General features: G+C 43.5%; 1 protein-coding gene across 1 annotated transcript in view; it reads left to right on the top strand.

The window, feature by feature from the left end:
• Positions 1-20,939, top strand: part of SF3A1 (splicing factor 3a subunit 1) — a 97,894-nt gene that overhangs the window by 36,051 nt on the left and 40,904 nt on the right. The window contains exons 6-12 of the mRNA XM_069214622.1: positions 2,897-3,047; positions 6,847-7,067; positions 11,271-11,388; positions 11,856-12,041; positions 15,302-15,423; positions 16,596-16,907; positions 17,112-17,319. Of these exons, the coding sequence (XP_069070723.1) occupies positions 2,897-3,047; positions 6,847-7,067; positions 11,271-11,388; positions 11,856-12,041; positions 15,302-15,423; positions 16,596-16,907; positions 17,112-17,319 (1,318 nt within the window). The remainder of the gene's footprint in view (positions 1-2,896; positions 3,048-6,846; positions 7,068-11,270; positions 11,389-11,855; positions 12,042-15,301; positions 15,424-16,595; positions 16,908-17,111; positions 17,320-20,939) is intronic.

Genomic DNA, 20,939 nt, shown 5'->3' with positions numbered 1-20,939 from the left:
TTGGTGCAGTCCATGACAAAAATAAACTGCCCTCTGTGCAATTGTGAAGTCCGACATTGAGCATGTTTAACGATGGAGGACGCAGGGGCCTAATATCCCACTATATTGCTTAGTATGCACAAAAGACTAGATGGTGTATGAGTGCAATATCCCATCTTTCACTCCCCAGTGGGGTAGACCGGCTGGGTTTCAGGGATGGAAGGGTGGACTGATGCCTGGACAGAAAGGCCCTGTTCTATTTTGTTTTTAAAAGACACTCCTGCACAAATCTGGTCTTTGTATAGTGGACCATAATGAGGTACACTGTCCTAGTAAATCTCAGTTATAACAGAGGCACAAATGACACCCCAAATGCTCTCTCTTGTGGTAGTATGGGCGAGCTGTTAGGCATATCAGTGGGTAGTGCTAAGTGTATATTGCACAGACACATATAGGCAGTAAGTGAGCCAAATACTCAGTAAGGACATCCAACACCAATATATAAAAAAAAAAAAGTAATTTTATATAAATTTTGATACGAAGATTTGATTCAGGTGAGTACTTTTTTGAAGTTATGAATCTTTACAATTTTCAAAAGTTATCCTACAGGGGAATCATACTGCATACTGGTACATAGCAGCGACTTATTGAACCAATCCTCTGAAGTTAAGGTAAGTATGGGGCAAGGTCCAAAGCAGTGGCAACAGGTCGGCACTGGGGCATCCGGGTGCACAAGTGCTTTTCTGCGTGGGGTACCCAAATGTTGTCCTATGGGAAAAGAAACATTTACTACATTCGGGCACTTAGTGATGACCTACTCGAGTGTTCTTCTGGAGGTAATGTAAGTGTGGGGCAGGGTCCAAAGCAGCACCAACCGTTCATTTAAGGAGGTACTGAGGCATCCAGGTTCAGAGGTGTTTTACAGCCTTTGGTGCCCTATTGTTATCCTATGGGATAGAAACTGACACTACATACGGGCATTTTGCAACAACATACAGGACTGTTCTTCTGGACTTGAAGTGAGTATTGGGTAAAGTCCAAGGCCACACCAACAGTTCACCTAGGGCGTCTGGGTGCAGCAACATGTTACGGCATCGGGTATCCCATTCACTTCAATAGGAAACAGTCTAGTCACAAAGTTGCTGCAAGCTGGGGCTGGAAAGGCAGTGTGGGGAAACCCACAGAGGGCATCGACCCTTGAGGTCCTCGGGCACGTGGGGACACCGTTGGTTCACTCCTCCTCGGGCTGTGGCACTCTGGTGCAGTGGTGTCTTTTGGTGTTGGGTCTGCTGCTTGTGGTTTGGGGGGGGGGGGGGGGTCTGCAGAAACAGGCTGCAGACACCATCGCGAAGTCTGCAGTGGGCAGGCACAAGGTGGGCTTTGTCTCTGGAGAGCTTGGGAACCACATTGACACCGTTGGCCCACTTCAGCTCAGGCTAGGCGACTCGGGTGCAGTGGTACTGTGCTGTCCGATGTCTGTTTTTTTGCTGTCCTGGTCCTCAGTTCTTTCTTGGGTTTCCTGCAGATGTGGGGAAGCAGCACCTCTGCTCCAAGGGAGTTCTTCTTGGCAATTGGCGAAGCACTGGCAGCTCTCCTGGTTTCTTGGAGGCTGTAGTGGCAGGACAGGTTTATTGCTCCTTGAGGGTTGAGTGCAATAGGCAGGCTAGCAGGGTTGTCGCCAAGTCAGTTGTGCTTCTTGGTTCTATGGTCGTCATTCCTCTTTGTCCACTCCCTTCTTTTGTGTCCAGCGAAGATCTGAGGACCTGGTATCAGTGGGTCCCCTAAATACTCAATTTAGGGGGCATTAGGAGAGTGAAGAGTAGTAGCCAATGGGCTACCTATCCTTGGTGTCACTACACCCCCTAGATGACTACTTACTTTGTGGAGTGGGTATCACCCTGGCTCAGAATTCCTAATTCTATCCTGCAGAAGATGGCAGAATTCCTGAGGCTGTGTTCATTTCAGGCTGGTCGCCGTAGGGGTGTGTCCAGCCTGGAAATATACCACGCCTCCTGCATAGCTAATTATCCTGCCTATCCAGGTGCCAAGTGGGCCCTGGGGCAGGAGGGTCAGCGTCTCCCTCTGAGGAAGGCCAGTTCTGCATACCAAAGATGGTGGGCTTTTTTGAAGCTTCCTGCCTTGGACTGCAGACTTGAAGCTCATTTTCTTGGGAGGGGTGTGTGAACACCTCTCCCAGAATAGGCTTTGTTTTGGACCTCCAGGAAGCAAAGGCTCTCACCCTTGGGTGGGGGTGGGTGGGGTGTCAGGTTCTCGTCTTTTGATGGCAGACTGGCTAGAACTAGTCCATGATCTCACCAGCAGTTAGTAGGTTTTCAGGGGTCACCTCTAAGGTGCCCTCTCAATGCATGTATTAAAGCCATCACTGGAATCAGTGAGAGTTTATTAATAAGAGATGTTTGATACCAAACATTAAAATTTTCAGTAAAGTCATCATGTAGCTATGACTTCTCTGTTCACTTACTGTGTCTAAGGAGGGGCTTAATGAAACCAGAACCCAGCTTCCTACAACTTCCTGGTGGCTAATGCCCCATTCTGCCCCTCCCTCAATCACGCCTTCTGTACCTAAGCGGTTAATTAATGCTCAGTACCACAACAAGATATGACTATTGCATCATCACTGCAGAAATTCAGAGATGTGGAATGCAAAGGGTGTTGGTGGCATTGGCACAATGCTTCTAAGTGTGCTTATAAGTTGCAGGCTTGCATGCTTGGTGCATCTGTTGGTTTTGCATGTCCTGTCACTCACTTTATCAGGTGGTTGTCTGCGTTTGTGTGCAGTATCGTTAGTGTTTTGGGACTGTTCCCAAAGAGAGCTCACTCATGATGCACACATTAAAAAAAATAATAATAATTTGTTTGCTCGTTTCACTTAATCTAGTCTGTCATTTTATCTCAGGTACGATATCGTGTTGAGTGGGCCAAGTTTCAGGAGAGGGAACGGAAAAAAGAGGAGGAGGAAAAGGAAAAGGAACGTGTCTCCTATGCACAGATTGATTGGCATGACTTTGTTGTAGTAGAAACTGTGGATTATCAACCTAATGAACAAGGTGAGAAAATTAAAGTATAACGTAGAAATGTACAGCCACATGAGTCAATATTGCACTTCAGAAAGAAGGGTGGAGAAGTTCCTACCAAGTGTTTGAGTTCTACACTATGATCCTTGTTTACAAGACCCTTCATTGTCATGCATTGTTCTGCTTTACTAAATTACTGTTACTGTGCCTTCAGACCAGGCTCTTAAGGTATGCTTCCCAAAACAGACCCTACAGCTCAGCAAACATTCCAGATCCCAGGGACCACCTACGATCCCAAATTCATTTTGTCTGCTAATTATCTTCTTACCGCATACAAAAATAATAAGGTCTAACAAATAAGAGCGGGATTAGAGCTCTGTAGCACTCGAGAAGCTAGGAGAGGAGAAAGCCAACATAGGGTCTTGAAGGCTGAAGTGAGATATTGTATCACAAGTAGTGAGGATTTTTGAAAGTGCTGTGATGAACAGAAAGTAAAGGAGGTGTAATGTATAGCTGGTATAGTCATGACTCACTTGAATGGTTATTGAAGTGAGTTGTGAGACAGATCCTGCTCCTTTGAATTAGCAACCAACAGGCACCATTTGGAATCTGCTGTTCTTGTCTGATCCGGATGGATTGACAGGCTTTCCCTTGTGTGCATTTTCCGATTGCACAACACTTGGTTTTGGGTAGGTCATGGGCTTCGGTAGTGGGCATAATTTTGCTAGCTTACTTTTGGTTCAGTGAGTAACACTCTTAGATTTTTCTCTGTCCTTCAGCTTGGCGGCTGTTATAGGTGGCTTGTTTTGATCTATTGACAAAATATCTCCTCATGGACCATCATCTCTCTGCTCTTTCTGTTGGCTCCTAATGGAGTTTAAAGTTGTTCCATAGGACTTCAGTTATTATATTAAAATGTATACAGCCTTGCAACTTTTCTGCATGAAACATCTGGCTTCAACAGAGAATGGAGAATCCATGTTGAGCTAATCAACAGAGTCGGGCTTAAATATCCCTCCTGGAAAACTGCACTAATATTTCTCCTTACTTCGGCTAGGAGAGTGTGCAAAACACAGGCATTTATAGTTGAAGAACCTTCCATGAAGGTCTCTAAAGACAAGGTGACTACACACAGAGCCACTGATTTTAACTACAGTTACAGTGGAATTCCAACTTAATGAACTGAGTGTCCTTAAATAATTTTTCTAGAAACCTGCAGGTGCTGCAGAAAGCTTCCCACACTTATTTTTCAAATGCAGATGTCTAGAATACTTTCTGGGCAGAACAAAATAATTCAGACAGTCCTATTGGTTACCTGTATTGTTCTCCTATCCAAATAAAGGATACCTTATAGCCAAGCAAGGAATCTTGAGATTCAGGATTTGAGCAGCAGCAATTACTTTGTCCCTCAAAGCAGGACATCTTCTGATAAAGGCAGAAATCACACTCATCCAGGAATATGGCTGTGTCAGCGACCCTCTCCACAGGAGTGCACATTACAGACCTCATTCGAGCAGCTTTGTTAGATGAATTGCAATACCTTCGCTCACCACTCTTGTTAGTATGCCTGAAAGACGGATATCTTGGTGCGATGAGCAGTACTCTGTCATCTTTTCAGATAAAGATGGAGCAATTGATTATTAACCACAATATGCAGTGTTATGATATTAATATGTGATACATCTTGCTATTCTGATTCAAGCATTTGAATGTATGCACAATAATACTACATTTATTCTTTCCTCATTTGCCAGTGATAGTTCCAAAGATATATTGGTGCCTTTTTTTATTTTGCTGGACAACATGTGATTGAAGAGAGAAGTTTCTGAACGATTGCCATCTGTAGTGTTTTATTTGGAACCTAAGCTTTTAAACCAATCCTCTCAAACATAGGAACTTGTTCTGATCTTATCTGCTTTGTTCTTTTTGGTTCAATAGGATCCATGTTCCTGTGGAGATTGTTCAAAGTAACTTTCTCGTCTGACACACAAAACTGTGTAGCAGGAATAAAAATGAGCATTTTTATTGCACTGCTGATATCAGAATATCACATCCTAACATACAGATTACTATATTTCCCTTCAAGGTGCATCATTTTGCATCTTAATTGAAAATTTGCACCTAATACTTTGTGTTTATCATTGCGTATTAGCTACATCACTTCATGAAAATTCTTCTCTTGGGTCTGATGACAAGTCCATACTTATTCAAGAATATATCTATTCCTGTCTTTATAAACTTCCATGCTGAGGGTTTTTCCCAACTACTCCATCTTCCTGAAAAGATTAACCAGTAGCCATTATTTATATAGTATGTGTGTTCGATGGCATTTGTTGCTGCAGATACACATGCTACGCCTTATTACGCCATCTAGTGTTGGGCTCGGAGTGTTACAAGTTTTTTTTTCTTCTAAGAAGTCTTTTCGGAGTCACAGGATTGAGTGACTCCTCCTCTCGGTCATATTGCGCATGGACGTTGACTCAGTTTTTAGATTGTTTTCTTTCCGCTGTTGGGGTCGAACATGTTTCCTTTTGCTCTGAGATTTCGAATCGGAAACTTTAGATAACTTCTTAACCGTCTGTATTGTTTCAATCGCCTTTCGACCTGGACTCGATCCGATAGTACCATCGAAAAATAAATTTTGCCCTTCTGGGCGCGTGCGTCCGACTCAGGCCTGTTCAGGTCCACCACGTCGAAGCCTGATGGCTCAGACTCCATTTAGATTTTGTCCACGATGCCACACAAAATTTCTGTACACAGACCAACACCTTGTATGTAATCTGTGTCTTTCCTCCAATCACAGAGAAGAGGATTGCGAGGCCTGTCAATCATTTTGATCCAAAAAGACCCTGCGTGATCGGAGAGCCAGGAGACTGGAAATGGCGTTGAAGAGTACCAAACATATCGACACCATGGAAGAACAACAGGGGCAGACGGCAGTTTCCATCAGAGACACTGACTCTGAAGAAGACTCGGAGGAAGATAGACTTATCACTCCTGGTCAGCACGTGAGTACGACTGCCCCTACGCCCACTCATAAAAAGTCCTCAGAGGCCCAAAGGCCTTGGGTGCACCACTGCCAGAGAGCCATGGTTTGACCCAAAAGAAGATTCTCGTCAACCGACCTTTGGGTTAGTTGCCGAAAAATGCCACACCTCCATCAATGCCGGAGTCTAGCATGGCCACCAAAAGCTCAACTTCCGAACCGAGTCGGCGTCCCCACTCTTCGGAGTCGAAGCCTCAACGTCCTGCTTCGGAGCTGAAACAACCGGCTGTATTTTCGAGCCTGAAAAACCTAGCATCTTTGGAGCCGAAAAAGCCTTCTTATTCGGAAGAACAAGGACTTTCAAGCCATCTTAAGCAGAGCTCAAAATCACTTGATGAACAGTCATATAGACCATCTGATTATGTTTCTGAGGACACAGAGATTCAACCCATCCTTGAAATCATGGATGAGAGACAATCAAGGATTCATATCCATAAAGAGACTGGCAGAATAATTACTGCACCTCCTCTACTGACCAAGAGAAAGTTGGCTTTTCAAGAACATTTATTCCCTTTAACTTGTTCACTCTTTCTTCTCACATGGCTCCTCTTTTCCATACACTAGCTCCTTTAGGAGACCTCTGGAAGGCATAAAGCAAAATGCAGATTACTGTCATGACAGTTCCCATAATGTGTGTGGACAGTACTAGATCGTTCCACAGTATAACCATTGGTAACATTGTTACTCTTCTTTATATTTGTTACTTTGAAAAAGTGCCCTACTGTGTACATTTAGTTATAGATTTTTTCTTTTACTTAAGGAAATGTATAACTATCTTCCTTGCAGGAAACTTTCCTCCTCCAACTACCCCAGAAGAGCTGGGGGCTCGGATACTAATTCAGGAGCGCTATGAGAAGTTTGGAGAGAGCGAGGATGTAGAAATGGAGGTGGAGTCAGATGATGAAGACGAGCCGAAGGAGGAGAAGAAGTCAACAGCCGCATCAGCAGCAGCTTCTGAGTCAACATCTCAGCTTGACCAGGATACACAAGTACAAGACATGGATGAGGTAGGTTAAAGTGAGCCTCTACCAGTGGCTACAAAAGCATCCAATTTCAGAAATGAAACTTGCTGGCAACTAACAAAGTAAGCCAATCAAAGTCCAGATTATTTTAAATAGATTAAAGCCTTTGTCAAGCAAAAGGTCTGCATCTACTTTTGCTGAGAAGAAGCCCAGGTGGAGATGGTGACAGGAGTAAACACAGTTAAGATTTGGCTTGGCTGTTTCCAGTACTGAGCAATTGCCCGCTCACTGTTAATTTGGCTCCTTCTGTACAGCACCATGGCATAAGTTGAAAATGTTGCATCTCTGAGACACTGGAAGCTTCAGGGAAAAATGACTGAGCACCTTTCGTCAAGCTGTTAAGCTGTTTCTGGCAATTTAACTGATTAGCCTCATCTCACAACACCACCCCACTTGGGTGCAAGTCCTTATTATTTATGTAATTTTTATTTTGAGGTGGGAAATGGATGCCTCTCCTTGCCTGGAGAGGCCATGTACATGGCCTCATAGCATCAGAAGGTAATACATGGTTACCAGAGCAATAGGATGTTGTCTGACATCCTCTTGCTTGATTCAAGGTTCCCATGATTCAATCCTCACCTTGTTCATTTTGAGTCAGTTTACCCAGAGACAAGATAATGCAGGTAAATGTCCTCAGTGTGGTGAGATTTGCAACAGCCAAAATGTTTGATTCACTCTCAACGTTCATGCTACAGGTTCTTTTTTTTCTTCACCAAGATTTTACAGGATCATAAGATTAGCAAGTACCAAAACAAACATCCTGGCAAAATAAGTTTTTTTTTTTTTTTTTTTTTTTTTTTTTGCCTTTCTGTCACCCTTGCAGCATGCGTTGTTTTGATGAGCTGCAAACTGTACAGCAGATACTGATATGAACTCTCATAACTCTCCAGTCCTGATTGCTAGCCATTGTGATTCATGGCTACCGATATTGATTTCAAAGATACCCTTTACCATGACGCTCTCTCAACACGGAGCTAGTACTGAGGTAACTTGGAGGCTTGGATGTTCTCGTGGTTTTTCTCCGTTTGCTTCCTAGATGTTTATGGGTTAATATGTCCTTAGGTTTGAAAAGTACAAGATAGTGACAGTAGACAAACCAATTCATAAAGGAGATTGTTTATGCGTGGTAGATGTTTTTTCCCATGTTCCCATTCATGTATGTAATTTGAAGCTCTGTAGATTTAACACTGGTACTCAGCATAACCACTGGAAGAGCTTCCTTTATTGCCCTCATGGACAATGTACAAGAGCACAGGTATACCTTAAACAGAAATAACTGCAACCTGTGTGTAGCTAGAAGCTGCTGTACCTCATGCGGTTTCTTACTACAGTAGAAATCTATGCACTGGGTGTAGCTGTGATAACCTGTGCTAAGTCTATACACCCTCTGCCCAGAGCCTGCACTGCCTTCTTTCTACACATAGTACCCCAAAGTTGAGCTTGTCACACCTATACAAAGCTCCTCCCACTGTTTTCAAGCTCCTCCCACTGTTCTAACCAACATAAACACACATGCAACCCACACCCCCTTCCATTCTCATGCTAAGAACAGTTATACTGAGACCATGGGCTGGTTTTGGCATCTCACTGGCGTGGCAATTTATGGGTGTTAGTTTGGAACTGCTCTACCCAGATGCCACAGAGCTTACTATCATTCATCAGAGACTGAGCCATCCCAATGCTGAAAGTAAATAGGAAAAGGTGGATCAAGAACCACACGTTGCTAATTGAAAACAACTGGGCAGTGCATTCTTAAACAACTAGAGTCATCCCTAATGTGTCACATAGATATACCCACATACCATGTGTGCAAATGCATATGTAAACAGTAAAACTGTGTGTGCAAATATAATAGTCATTTCAGTTGAAATGTAACTAAGATTTAACTAAGGGCCCTGAAACAGCAAGATGGGAACGCTTAAGTGCCAACATGCCTTTTTGAGTAGGTTTTTAGTAAATGCCCTCACACAGCCAGTGGGGGGTAGGGCTAAGTTATACTCAAATCCCTGGCAAGCCGACGTGACTGTGGGGCCTTTTGTAGGATAAATCTTCTCTACGGGCTCTAGCAGAGGAAAGAGGGGCACATATTTTAGATCAGGGTACTAAAGCAGCAAAATGGAAAAACTAAAGTGCTCGAGTGCTGGAGCAAACAATAGATGAGAACTTGACTCTTTGATTAAGTATTTTCTAGATGCCCCAGCATGGCGAGGTGGGATAGGGGCTGGATAATATCCATAACACCTAGCAGTCCGTCGTATCCGTGAGACCCTTCAAGATGAGTTGTATCCACTAACCCTGCAGGTAGAGGAAGAGCACGTAGCTCAGTAAATCTCACTCTTAGCCCAGGGACAGTGAGACGGGGTAGGGATAAGCGGCACTCCAAGCCTCAGACAGCCCGTCCACCGGCTAATCCGTTGTATGATAAGCTTCTCTTGTCAACCCAGATACAGGGAAGAGGGGTACAGGTTTGAATAAATCTGTTACCCCCGTTACTACTCAACCTTTCCAAGTAATCTTCGGAAGTCCATAAAAAGCTAGAAATCTGATCCTCTGGGCGTGCAACCGAATTCTGCTTAACCATGCCTTTAAAAGCGTCCAGAAATGTTACCAATTGGACCTTGAGCATTAGGTTCTCAGGATTGAACGCTTCTATTGCTGCCAGTCTGCATGCCCCAGTAACTTAAGTTCTTTCCTCAACAGGGTCCTCCAGTGGTGCACTAACCGGGGACAGATGCATAAAATATGCAACAACGATTCATTCGATCTTTTGGCACAAACTACGTGACCTGTGCCCTTGTTGCTTTTTTTTCCTGCCACTTCGGTAATAAGTCCAATGTCGGAATCACTTCCAGCCTTAATGCAAGAAATTTCTGCTTAGTTTTCAGGGAGTATGGGGCTTCAAGAAGGCGGGGGCTTTTTGTTCGCTGAATGAGTTCAATCCCATCCATCTGTGAGAGCATTTAGCGACTACTCCTTTGTCCTTTATCCATCTTTGAAACTTTACGTTCTTTTCACCTCTCTTTCTTTTAAATTCTTGGGGGTGGGGGGGTGTATCCAGATCCCACAAACCTGGCAGCCCCAGTTCCTTTGTGCTGTTGTCAAGATATTTCTTATAAGCGGATTCCATGAATAATTCATTGTGGGTCCCGAGGATCCAGTAATGCTTAAGTAAGGGTCCACAGCAGTCAAAAGGTGGAGAACTACTGCTCTACACCAGTCCACTCTACTTTAAGCCACTGCACTCTACTCTGCACCGCACTATTGTACTGAACTCCTCTGTACTGTATGCCACTTTACACCACTGAAGTCTAACACACACTACTCTGCAACACTGCACTATACGCCACTCTATTCTGCTTTACTGCATTCCATAGCAGTGCTCTCTACGCCACTCTGCTCTACATCCCTCCACACCACTGCACTCTGCAGCATTTCACTCAATTGCACTGTATGCCACTGCTCTTGGCAGCAGTGTAGTCTTCTGTACACCACTGCACTGTATGCCACCGCATTCTACTATGCAACACTCTGATCTGTGCCGCTGTATTTTACGCCATTGATTTCCTTGCGCTGCACTCTGCGACCATACTCTATGCCACTATACACTGAAACACTCTACACCAATGCACTCTACGCCAGTCGACTCTACCGTCATTCCACTGTACACCACTGTATGCAACTCCAATACACTATACTGTTTTCTACTCCACTCTACTCCAGTCTTTGCCATTCCACTCTGAGACACTCCACTGCACTCTTCTCTATGCCGCTGACTTTCAGCCATGCTGAACAACAGCCATTCTGGTGTACAATATGGCTAAAACACGTTGGTAAAGCCAGTGGCTCTTGTTTTGGCGAGACCGATTGAATTTACCAGCGCTTGTCTTTCATTGAACCATAAATGCTTTTATTTGTTTTCTGTATTTTATATATCAGTAGTGATTATGTCAACACATTATTTACATTTTGAGATATATTATCATATAGAAGCGCCACAAAATGAAAGCAATGTGGGGAATGAACAGCTCTCCAGAGAACCAGTGAATCACCATGCTTATTTGTATTTCTTGGACCACTTCTCACTTACAATAGGTTCAGACTCCGCTTGGAGTGATTCATTCTCCAAGGTCTAGTGGCAAAACATGCTCTCATAATATATATATATTTTTTTCTTTTCTACTGTTATAGGGATCAGATGAGGAGGAGGACGGCCAGAAAGCTCCACTACCTCCCGAAACTCCCATGCCACCACCTCTCCCACCTACTCCAGACCAGGTTATAATTCGGAAGGACTATGATCCCAAAGGTATGTTTGCTTCCTTTTGTCTTGGAGGCTTTTGCAGCATTCTTCTTGTTCCTACTCTCTCTTCCAATACTGTAGATACTATTTGGTCCAAAAGGTCACAGTTGCACCATCCCTGTGGTCTTAATGTTCCCCTTGTAACATCACCTTCTCCCTAATCAATGCTGTTAGCAGACTACCTTCTGTAACCATGCACATATCCATAAGGAAAAAGTTCCTTCATTTTTGCGTTTTGCTTGGCTGTTTTTGGTCCTGTCGTTTGTCTTTCATCACTCTGTCTCTGAAGCAAATCTATCCTGGGAGCTAAGCTTTTGCACTTACTTGCATCTCGGCAGTATCAATTCCTTTCACACACAAGACATTCGCACTCAACAGCAGTGTCTTGTCATAATGCGTCATCCCCTCGCCCTTGTCACTAGTATGCCTGAGGGATGCTAAATGTGCCAATAATATCTGTATCTTTGTTCCAGCCTCTAAACCGCAACCAGCAGCACCCGCCACAGATGAGTACCTTGTGTCGCCCATAACCGGCGAGAAAATTCCAGCCAGTAAGATGCAAGAGCACATGCGTATTGGACTGCTGGATCCACGATGGCTTGAGCAGCGTGACCGTTCCATTCGAGAGAAGCAAGGCGATGATGAGGTGTATGCACCAGGTAAGATGGATTTGTTAAGGTTTCCAAAGAAAATTGTCTCTCTAAAAAAATTAAATAAAAAACAAAAATGCAAACTTACCCTCAACAATTGTTTATAATAAACTGTCAAAGTCTCTTTCCATGGCGCCTTCTGATTTTGATTTGTCCTCCATTCTGTACTCAAGGCCTTGCACTTTGTAGCTTGGAGCTCAGTCTTTTCCCTTGTTACCAACTTGCTTATTTTTGCACCCCACTGGATAAACACCCTGATATTTGTTTCTTAGGGCCCATTTTCCTCGAGAAGAGAAATCATTTACATCAAAAACATATTTGAAAAAATGTACCATTTATACTTTGGAAATATTTCTATGTAGCGTTTACTCTAATGCTGTGCCAGGAAACCATTAATGGTCAGCTGACCGAGATGCAGGATCGGGAAATATTGATTACATTTTAGCAGCACCAAGAAGTGAGCAATTGAGAAGGCTCCTAGTCCTTGGGAAATGAGAGTTGCAATGAGAGTAATCGCAGTCTATAGGGATGTAAGAGATGCAGCAAATACAAGTGATTCAGTGCGATGGACCACTTATAGGAAAAGAAGGAATGCCAGTCATGGGCAGAGTACTGAGGGGTATTTGTACCTTCTGATACAAGAAACAAAACAATTAAGTTGATCCTTCCAGCAGTGCTGGAAAGCTTTCAAACCAAAATAGCACAGAATTGGTTTGTCAAGTGAGTTGCCAATAAATTGAGCAAAGAGTATGTCCGAGAATGTGAAAATTGAGCGTAGCATACAGGCATCACAACCACCTCAGAAAGATATTCCGCTGGTACATGATCGCCACCCCAGAAAGGGAGCATGTGCCAGATAGGGAAGGAATCTGATGATGTCATCATCCTCAAACCTTGCATTCAAGAAAGATGCGGTTTGTCACCTGTTTGCTGTGCTGGCGAGGGGTCTGGTGTAAAGGACTGGCATCTCCAATTGTACTCTTCTCTATGCTCTGCACGTGGCATCATGAGTCTAGTTATTGGTTCCTGCAGCGATAGCTTGGCAAGTTTTTTTTTTTTTTGTTTGTTTAAAAAAAAAAATGTTGGATCTTAATTTAGATTTAATTGTAAAGGGATAAAATTAGCTTATGTAAGCACAAGTATAGAAATAACCCAAAACGTTTCCCTCCATCAGCCAATTGAGCATACAAAATGTTAGACTCTACATACTCTTCTCCGGTGGTCCTTATTTCCCAAATTGTTAAGAACTGCTTTCACTGGCAGCCAGAATGGAAACGGCTTACAAAAGCTCTGTGTGTGTTCTCTATTCTTCTTCAGCCGACCCTTCTGTTATATAGTTATCCAAATGTCTGCATTTTGACCATGATGGTTTCAGTTCTCTGAACTTGCGCTTCTCCTGAAGCGCCTCAGGTTCCAGATATCTGTTTGGGGCAGTGCCTAATTATAAGCTCCTGCTTACCGTTGTCAATCTGGTGAGCTTGGTTTCTGAAAAACTAGTTCATAAATAGTTGAACGTCTCTCAAAATAACTTCGCTGTGATCTCTACTTCTAAAGCAGACACTACCAGTGACTAAACTTAAACAAACGTGTACGTTCTGTTCCTGGCAAAAATATTGACTCCTCACTAGGCTAGGCATGCAGCGTTACTTTAATGGACTATTACATCTTCCTCCATAGGTGCAGATCCAGCTTACCAGTGAGATCTCATTGTAGAACTGTCTTATTTAATGTACAAGCCTTTTCTACCTAGGCCACTTGTTTTAAGAACTCCCTGATCTGAAAGGCTTCTTGATGTGGATTGTAATCTTTGACAGAATAGTCTGTGGGTTTTGACTCCCTTAAACAAAAAAAAAACCTGTGTATTCTTTCACAAAGACAAGTTTGTTTTGTGGGTCTGTCTTGCTTTACCCCCAATGTTCTTACGTTCTTTGGACCCCCACACTTTGGCCGAGAAGATTGTTACTCAACATATGTTACCAGCACTCATTTCAGTAATATATATGCTATGTCACCAAGCAAAAAAAGGAGAGGCAATGAAGTGAGCTTTTGAAGTAGGGCAGATTTAACAGCTCACATATTTACTATGAGTGCAGCAACCTCATAAGGTTGAAAGCATAATAGCTGCAGATCAAGCTAATCTGCTTTGGAAGTATTAAGACTTCTGCCAGATCTCTGGCAAAATATTAGTTTGGTTTAACCTGGAGCAGGGATTAGCAAAATAAAGTTACCACTATGTGAGAGAAATTGACAAGTTAAGGAAGATGAAGAAACAGCAGCAGTCTTTATTGAGTATTGCAGTGACATATAGGTGGGGCTATTGTAAGCTTATCAGGTATTCACTAAGGAAAATAAAATAGAAAGTACAACTCTTTACTGTATTTCTAGTCAGCTTTTCTTAACTTTTCATTATCTTACTTCTAGGTAAACAGGTAACTTAATTTACTGTTGCCGAGACCCAGGATGTCTTGTATTTCGAAATATGAGACAGAAGAAATGTAGCTTCTTTGAACATTTCACACTTATAGAACAAAGGCTACATCTATGTCTTTTTCATAGATATGTTTATTAGGAGTTATGTATATTATGAGTCTTACCTCATACGAGTTGATAGGGAGTAGTGAGAGTAGAATAAATGAGTAAGGGAACATTGCTTTCTTGTTTTTTCCGGCACCCTTAGTCCTGGATGTCTTGTTCAGGAACCCCGACTAGCCATCCTTACAATTAGCATATGCTATACTTCACCTTTAAATTTTGGAAATTCAAGTACAAAATGGATTTGGCCTTTGCTGTTAGATGATTAAAGGGTTAAGGTCATACACTTGAAGCAGTTTGTCACTGAAGGGCTCTGCAAAGTGTTTTTAACTGACTGATCTATATACAAGCCAGGTCCTGTGTTGGGAGAGGTGCAGGCAGTACATGCAGGGGCATAATCTGACACCTTATCCGTGCGGCAGAACCACAATTTTCAGTTCACATTATGGTATCCGAGACAAAATAAGGGTTATGCTATGCAAAAAATGAATAGCTGAATAGGGTGCATGTATAAGTAGGACGCTTGTCCGTTTTCTTATTTTTTTGCTCTTGCCAAGTCAAGTATTCGGGTGTCACAGTGTCGTATTCTCTGAAAGCATTTTTCACTTTCAACGAGTGAACTGTGTCTTCTTTGGTTGGGCAGTGCATGTTTGTCTGTTGTAACTTAGCCCCAAATTCTATACACATAGGCTCTTTTGAATGTAAACGTTAAAGCTCACAGTCTAACACATTTTCAGGCTTGGACATCGAGAGCAGTTTGAAACAGCTGGCTGAGCGCCGTACTGATATTTTCGGTGTAGAAGAAACTGCTATTGGTAAGAAGATTGGTGAGGAAGAGATCCAGAAGCCCGAGGAGAAGGTGAGTTTGATGCTATTTAACGGTTCCTATATCAGGGATGTGCTTTTTTTTCTTTTATCGAATCTGAGTAGTAAACTTTGAAGCTCATCTCAGGGAGTCAAATCAGTCCATGGATAATAGCAAGGACCTTCACTGCTCCTCGCAGTTGGCATTTGTGTTTTACTTTTTGTAATTCAAGCATTTAATTGTCTTTCTAATAAAAAATGTTTTTTATTCTATGTATGATGGCTTCTCCCGTAGCTGCTTGTGAAAAGTTGATAGGGTTGGGGAATGGTGAATTGTACATAATTTCATCGCAGCTCCATTTAAAACCAAAATAGTTTTAAATGTATTACCTAAGTTAAAAATACCACAAGTACTAAAAGGCACTATTTTGCTGGTGAAAGAGGTGGACTCGGTGAGAATGTTACACTTTATATGGCACAATTTGGCAGAACAGCTTTCACCGGTCAGGACTGTCTGAGAAAGACTAGCCTAAATTGTGCAAAGTCTGTCGCCTCTCAACATTACCATTGGCGTACTCTCAGAACTGAATAATATTCAGCCACATGCTAATAGAGCTAGACCAGGTTCAATCACAAAACTGATATGCTCAATAAAGTTGATTGGGCTGGTTGCAATTCAGTCACGAAAACCAGTGACTGAAAGATTCATAGTGCTGGGATCAGTTGATATCATGCCAGGATCTATTCGAAAAGAAAGGAAACAGAATGTTTATGCCTTTCTCTTAACACTAATGCACTGCTTAATGAAAATAATTAAACTTAAAAAACATGGTGTGACTTGACTTGTTGATAGATAACCGATATTTATTCTTACCCAACTCGGTGCTACTAATGTTATCAAACTCAGAAGGATGAAAGGCTGAATGAACCCCCCTAGATTTGAACTTGTGATTTGAGGTTCAAACACAGATCCCTACAGTGAATGTATAATTTCACTGTGCCACCCAACCAGATTTACTCAGTAATGTAAGCAAATTAAAACGCCATTTCTAAAATGTATTAACCTCCTATTCAAGTAAACAGCATTAAGTGGCGACTCTGTGGGACCTTTACATTTTTTATGTGACTCGACCTATGGGTGTAGTGGTAATCGCTTGGTTTTATGCCATTTCTCTTGATCGTTTATTTGAAGGAGCATATACTTATCGTCTTTCTCTCTTTCTGCAGGTAACTTGGGATGGTCATTCCGGGAGCATGGCCCGAACACAGCAGGCTGCCCAGGCCAATATTACACTGCAGGAGCAAATTGAAGCCATCCACAAGGCCAAGGGCTTGGTACCAGAGGATGATAGCAAAGACAAAATCGGACCCAGCAAACCCAGCGAGAATTCACAGACTTCTCAGCAGCCGTCCCACTCTACAGCACCAACCCCACCCACCAGCTCTCAATCAATGACTTCCATCCCTCGACCTCCCCCTGTGCGTCACCCACCTTTGCCAGCACCAGTCCCTTCACCAGTGCAGCCACGGCCTCCCGCGGTAGGCAAAGTTCCTGCTTTCTTTTTTGATTATACAATTTGGTGGTATCCAGAGACTAAGTGAATAATGACTATATGCCTTTTGTAATTAACCTAATTATTTTAATTTTGCTATGAGGATTTGTTGACTTGTGTGATACTAATGTCTGTCCTTCATTCAGAAGTACTTTCCCTTGCCTTTAAACCTCCGCACTGCTTTTTTCAGATGCCCCCTCCAATTCGAACTACAGTTATGTCTGCTGTTCCAGTCATGCCTCGTCCTCCCATGACTTCTGTAGTTCGCCTGCCTCCTGGGTCTGTTCTGGCCCAAATGCCTCCCATATTACATGCGCCACGGATCAATGTCATGCAGATGCAGCACAACGCTCAGGCCATGATGGGCCCCCGTCCACCACCGATGATGGTGCCAACAAGTGAGTGACTCAAATTATCTTTTACTGGAGAGAAATACTTGATACATTATCCTCTTTTATTGGTTAAGGAAAGTTGTGTGTGTCTTCTGTGTATTTGGTGCCTATTTGAAAACCATAAACCACAAAAAGGCCCTGATGCAGATTAGGAACAGCCGAGGACAGATGCCGAGTGTCGGCATGAAAGCATAACCAAGCCTTGCATCCATGTGACTTCTTATTCTACGTGTAAGGCTGCAAATTTCAGTTAAAACAATGGTTTTAAGATGTCTTTTCCCTGTGTTTTGGGGCTGCTGGAGTTTATTGTGCAGTACCCGTTGTAAGTACTAATTTGTCGCTGATGTCCCAGGGCCCTGTGTACTATTGCACTCCAATTGGATTAACCAACTACTCTTTTAGTACTCCTAATTCTTCAGGTAGCTTGAATAAGGAGTCAAGGCTTACAATAGAAGGTGGTAGGTTTGGAATGCTAATGCAGTATGACACAATCAAACAGGAAAATCAAGGTCTTTATTTACAGAAAAGGTACAGATAGTAAAGTAAGGCACTAAAAAGAAAACCAGAAGCTACATTCGGGGCTCATTTATGTCAAGCTTCAAGGCGATGTAACTAACAAAATTGGAGTCAATGGACAGTGTTATCCTTGTGAAATGAACTTTAATACTCGTTCAACTTTAGTTTCATTATGGTCGTGACTTATTTACTATATCTTTTGTCCCTCAAAGGCTGGTTTCTAGAGATGTGGTTTGTAGGAAGTTGACTCTGTATATACTATCTCAAAGTAAGAGATAGTGTGCACAGAGTCCAAGGGATCCCCTTCGAGGTAAGATAGTGGCAAAATTAGATCATTCCAATGCTCTATTTTGTGGTAGTGTGGTTGAGCAGTAGGCTTATCAGAGGGTAGTGTTAAGCATTTGTTGTACACACACAGGCAATAAATAAGGAACACACACTCAAATACTTAACTCCAGGCCAATAGTTTATATATAGAAAAATATATTTTCTTAATTTATTTTTAGAACCAAAAGTTCAAGATTTGAAGTAAATACATAAAATACAAGGTACCCACACAGGTAAGTTAGGAACTTTGAATTAGAGCAATAGCATACACAGTTTTAGTAAAAATGGCTGTAAGCTATTTTAAAAGTGGACACTGTGCAAAAATCAACAGTTCCTGGGGGAGGTAAGTAATGGTTAGTTTGTCAGGTAAGTAAGACACTTACTGGTCTAAGTTCCTGGGCTTAGGCAGCTGCCTTTGGGGGTTCAAGGCAACCCTAAAGTTACCACACCAGCAGCTTAGGGCTGGTCAGGTGCAGAGGTCCAAGAGGTGCCCAAAACACATAGGCGCCTATGAAGAACAGGGGTGCTCCGGTTCCAGTCTGCCAGCAGGTAAGTACCCACGTCCTCGAAGGGCAGACATGGGGGGTTTTGTAGAGCACTTGGCGGACACAAGTAGGCACACAAAACACACACTCAGTGGCACAGGGGCGGCCGGGTGCAGTGTGCAAAGCAGGCATTCGGTTTTGTATAGGAATCAATGGAGGGACCCGGGGGTCACTCTAGCGGTGCAGGCTGGGCACAGGGGGATTCTCGGGCCAGCCACCAACTGGGCTAGGCAGAGGGTCACATGATGGTCACTCCTGCACTGAGGTTCGGTTCCTTCTGGTCCTGGGGGCTGTGGGTGCAGTGCTTGGTCCAGGTGTCTGGTTCCTTGTTACAGGCAGTCGCAGTCAGGGGGAGCCTCTGGATTCTCTCTGCATGCGTCGCTGTGGGGAACCAGGGGGGTCGTCTTGGGTTACTCACGAAGTCGCAGTCACCTGTAGTGTTGGTTCTCTGGAGCTCGAGCCGGGGGTGTGGGGTGCAGAAGGTGAAGTATCACGCTTCCGGCAGGAAAAGTGAGTTCTTTAAAATTTGCAAGAAAGTTTCAAAATTGTTGCTGGTGTTGAGCAGAGGCATCTCAAGATGGATGATTTCTAAAGGCATGGGTCACCTCAGCTCAGGACACCTTAGGGGCTGTCCTGACTGGTGGGTGACTCCTCCTTGTTTTTCTCATTATCTCCTCCAGCCTTGCTGCCAAAAGTGGGGGCAGTGGCCGGAGTGGTGGGCATCTCCACTAGCTGGGATGCCCTGAGGTGCTGTAACAAAAGGCATGAGCCTTTGAGGCTCACCGCCAGGTGTTATAGTTCCTGCAGGGGGAGGTGAGAAGCACCTCCACCCAGTAAAGGCTTTGTTCCTGGCCACAGAGTGACAAAGGCACTCTCCCCATGTGGCCAGCAACTCGTCTGGTTGTGGCAGGCTGGCAGAAACTGGTCAGCCTAGCACTAGGAGTCGGACTGCTATTCAGGGGGCATCTCTAAGATGCCCTCTGGGTGTATTTTACAATAAATTCCACACTGGCATCAGTGTGCATTTATTGTGCTGAGAAGTTTGACACCAAACTTCCCAGATTTTAGTGTAGCCATTATGGAACTGTGGAGTTCGTGTTTGACAAACTCCCAAACCATATACTCTTTATGGTTACCCTGCACTTACAATGTCTAAGGTTTTGCTTAGACACTGTAGGGGCATAGTGCTCTTGCACATATGCCCTCACCTGTGGTATAGTGCACCCTTCCTTAGGGCTGTAAGGCCTGCTAGAGGGGTGACTTACCTATGCCACAGGCAGTGTGTGGTGGGCATGGCACTCTGAGGGGAGTGCCAAGTCGACTTAGTCATTTTCTCCACACCAGCACACACAAGCTGTGAGGCAGTGTGCATGTGGTGAGTGAGGGGTCTCCAGGGTGGCATAAGACAGGCTGCAACCCCTGGAGACCTTCCCTGGCATCAGGGTCCTTGGTACCAGGGGTACCATTTACAAGGGGCTTATCTGAGTGCCAGGGCTGTGCCAATTGTGGAAGCAAAGGTACAGTTTAGGGAAAGAACACTGTAGGAAGTTGGCTCTGTATGCACTATTTCAAAGTAAGGAATAGTATGCACAGAGTCCAAGGGTTCCCCTTAGAGGGAAGATAGTGGCAAAAAGAGATAATACTAATGCTCTATTTTGTGGTAGTGTGGTCGAGCAGTAGGCTTATCAAAGGAGTAGTGTTAAGCATTTGTTTTACATACACACAGGCAATAAATGAGGAACACACACTCAGAGACAAATCCAGCCAATAGGTTTTGTTATAGAAAAATATATTTTCTTAGTTTATTTTAAGAACCACAGGTTCAAATTCTACATGTAATATCTCATTTGAAAGGTATTGCAGGTAAGTACTTTTGGAACTTTGAATAATTACAATAGCATATATACTTTTCACATAAAACACAAATAGCTGTTTTAAAAGTGGACACAGTGCAATTTTCACAGTTCCTGGGGGAGGTAAGTTATTGTTAGTTTTAGCAGGTAAGTAAATCGCTTACAAGTCTCAGGTTTGGGTCCAAGGTAGCCCACCGTTGGGGGTTCAGAGCAACCCCAAAGTTACCACACCAGCAGCTCAGGGCCGGTCAGGTGCAGAGGTCAAAGAGGTGCCCAAAACACATAGGCTTCAATGGAGAGAAGGGGGTGCCCCGGTTCCAGTCTGCCAGCAGGTAAGTACCCGCGTCTTCGGAGGGCAGACCAGGGGTGTTTTGTAGGGCACCGG

This window comes from Pleurodeles waltl, chromosome 11, assembly GCF_031143425.1.
Source record: "Pleurodeles waltl isolate 20211129_DDA chromosome 11, aPleWal1.hap1.20221129, whole genome shotgun sequence".
Classification (NCBI taxonomy): domain Eukaryota; kingdom Metazoa; phylum Chordata; class Amphibia; order Caudata; family Salamandridae; genus Pleurodeles; species Pleurodeles waltl.
This window is presented reverse-complemented; position numbering and strand designations above follow the sequence as displayed.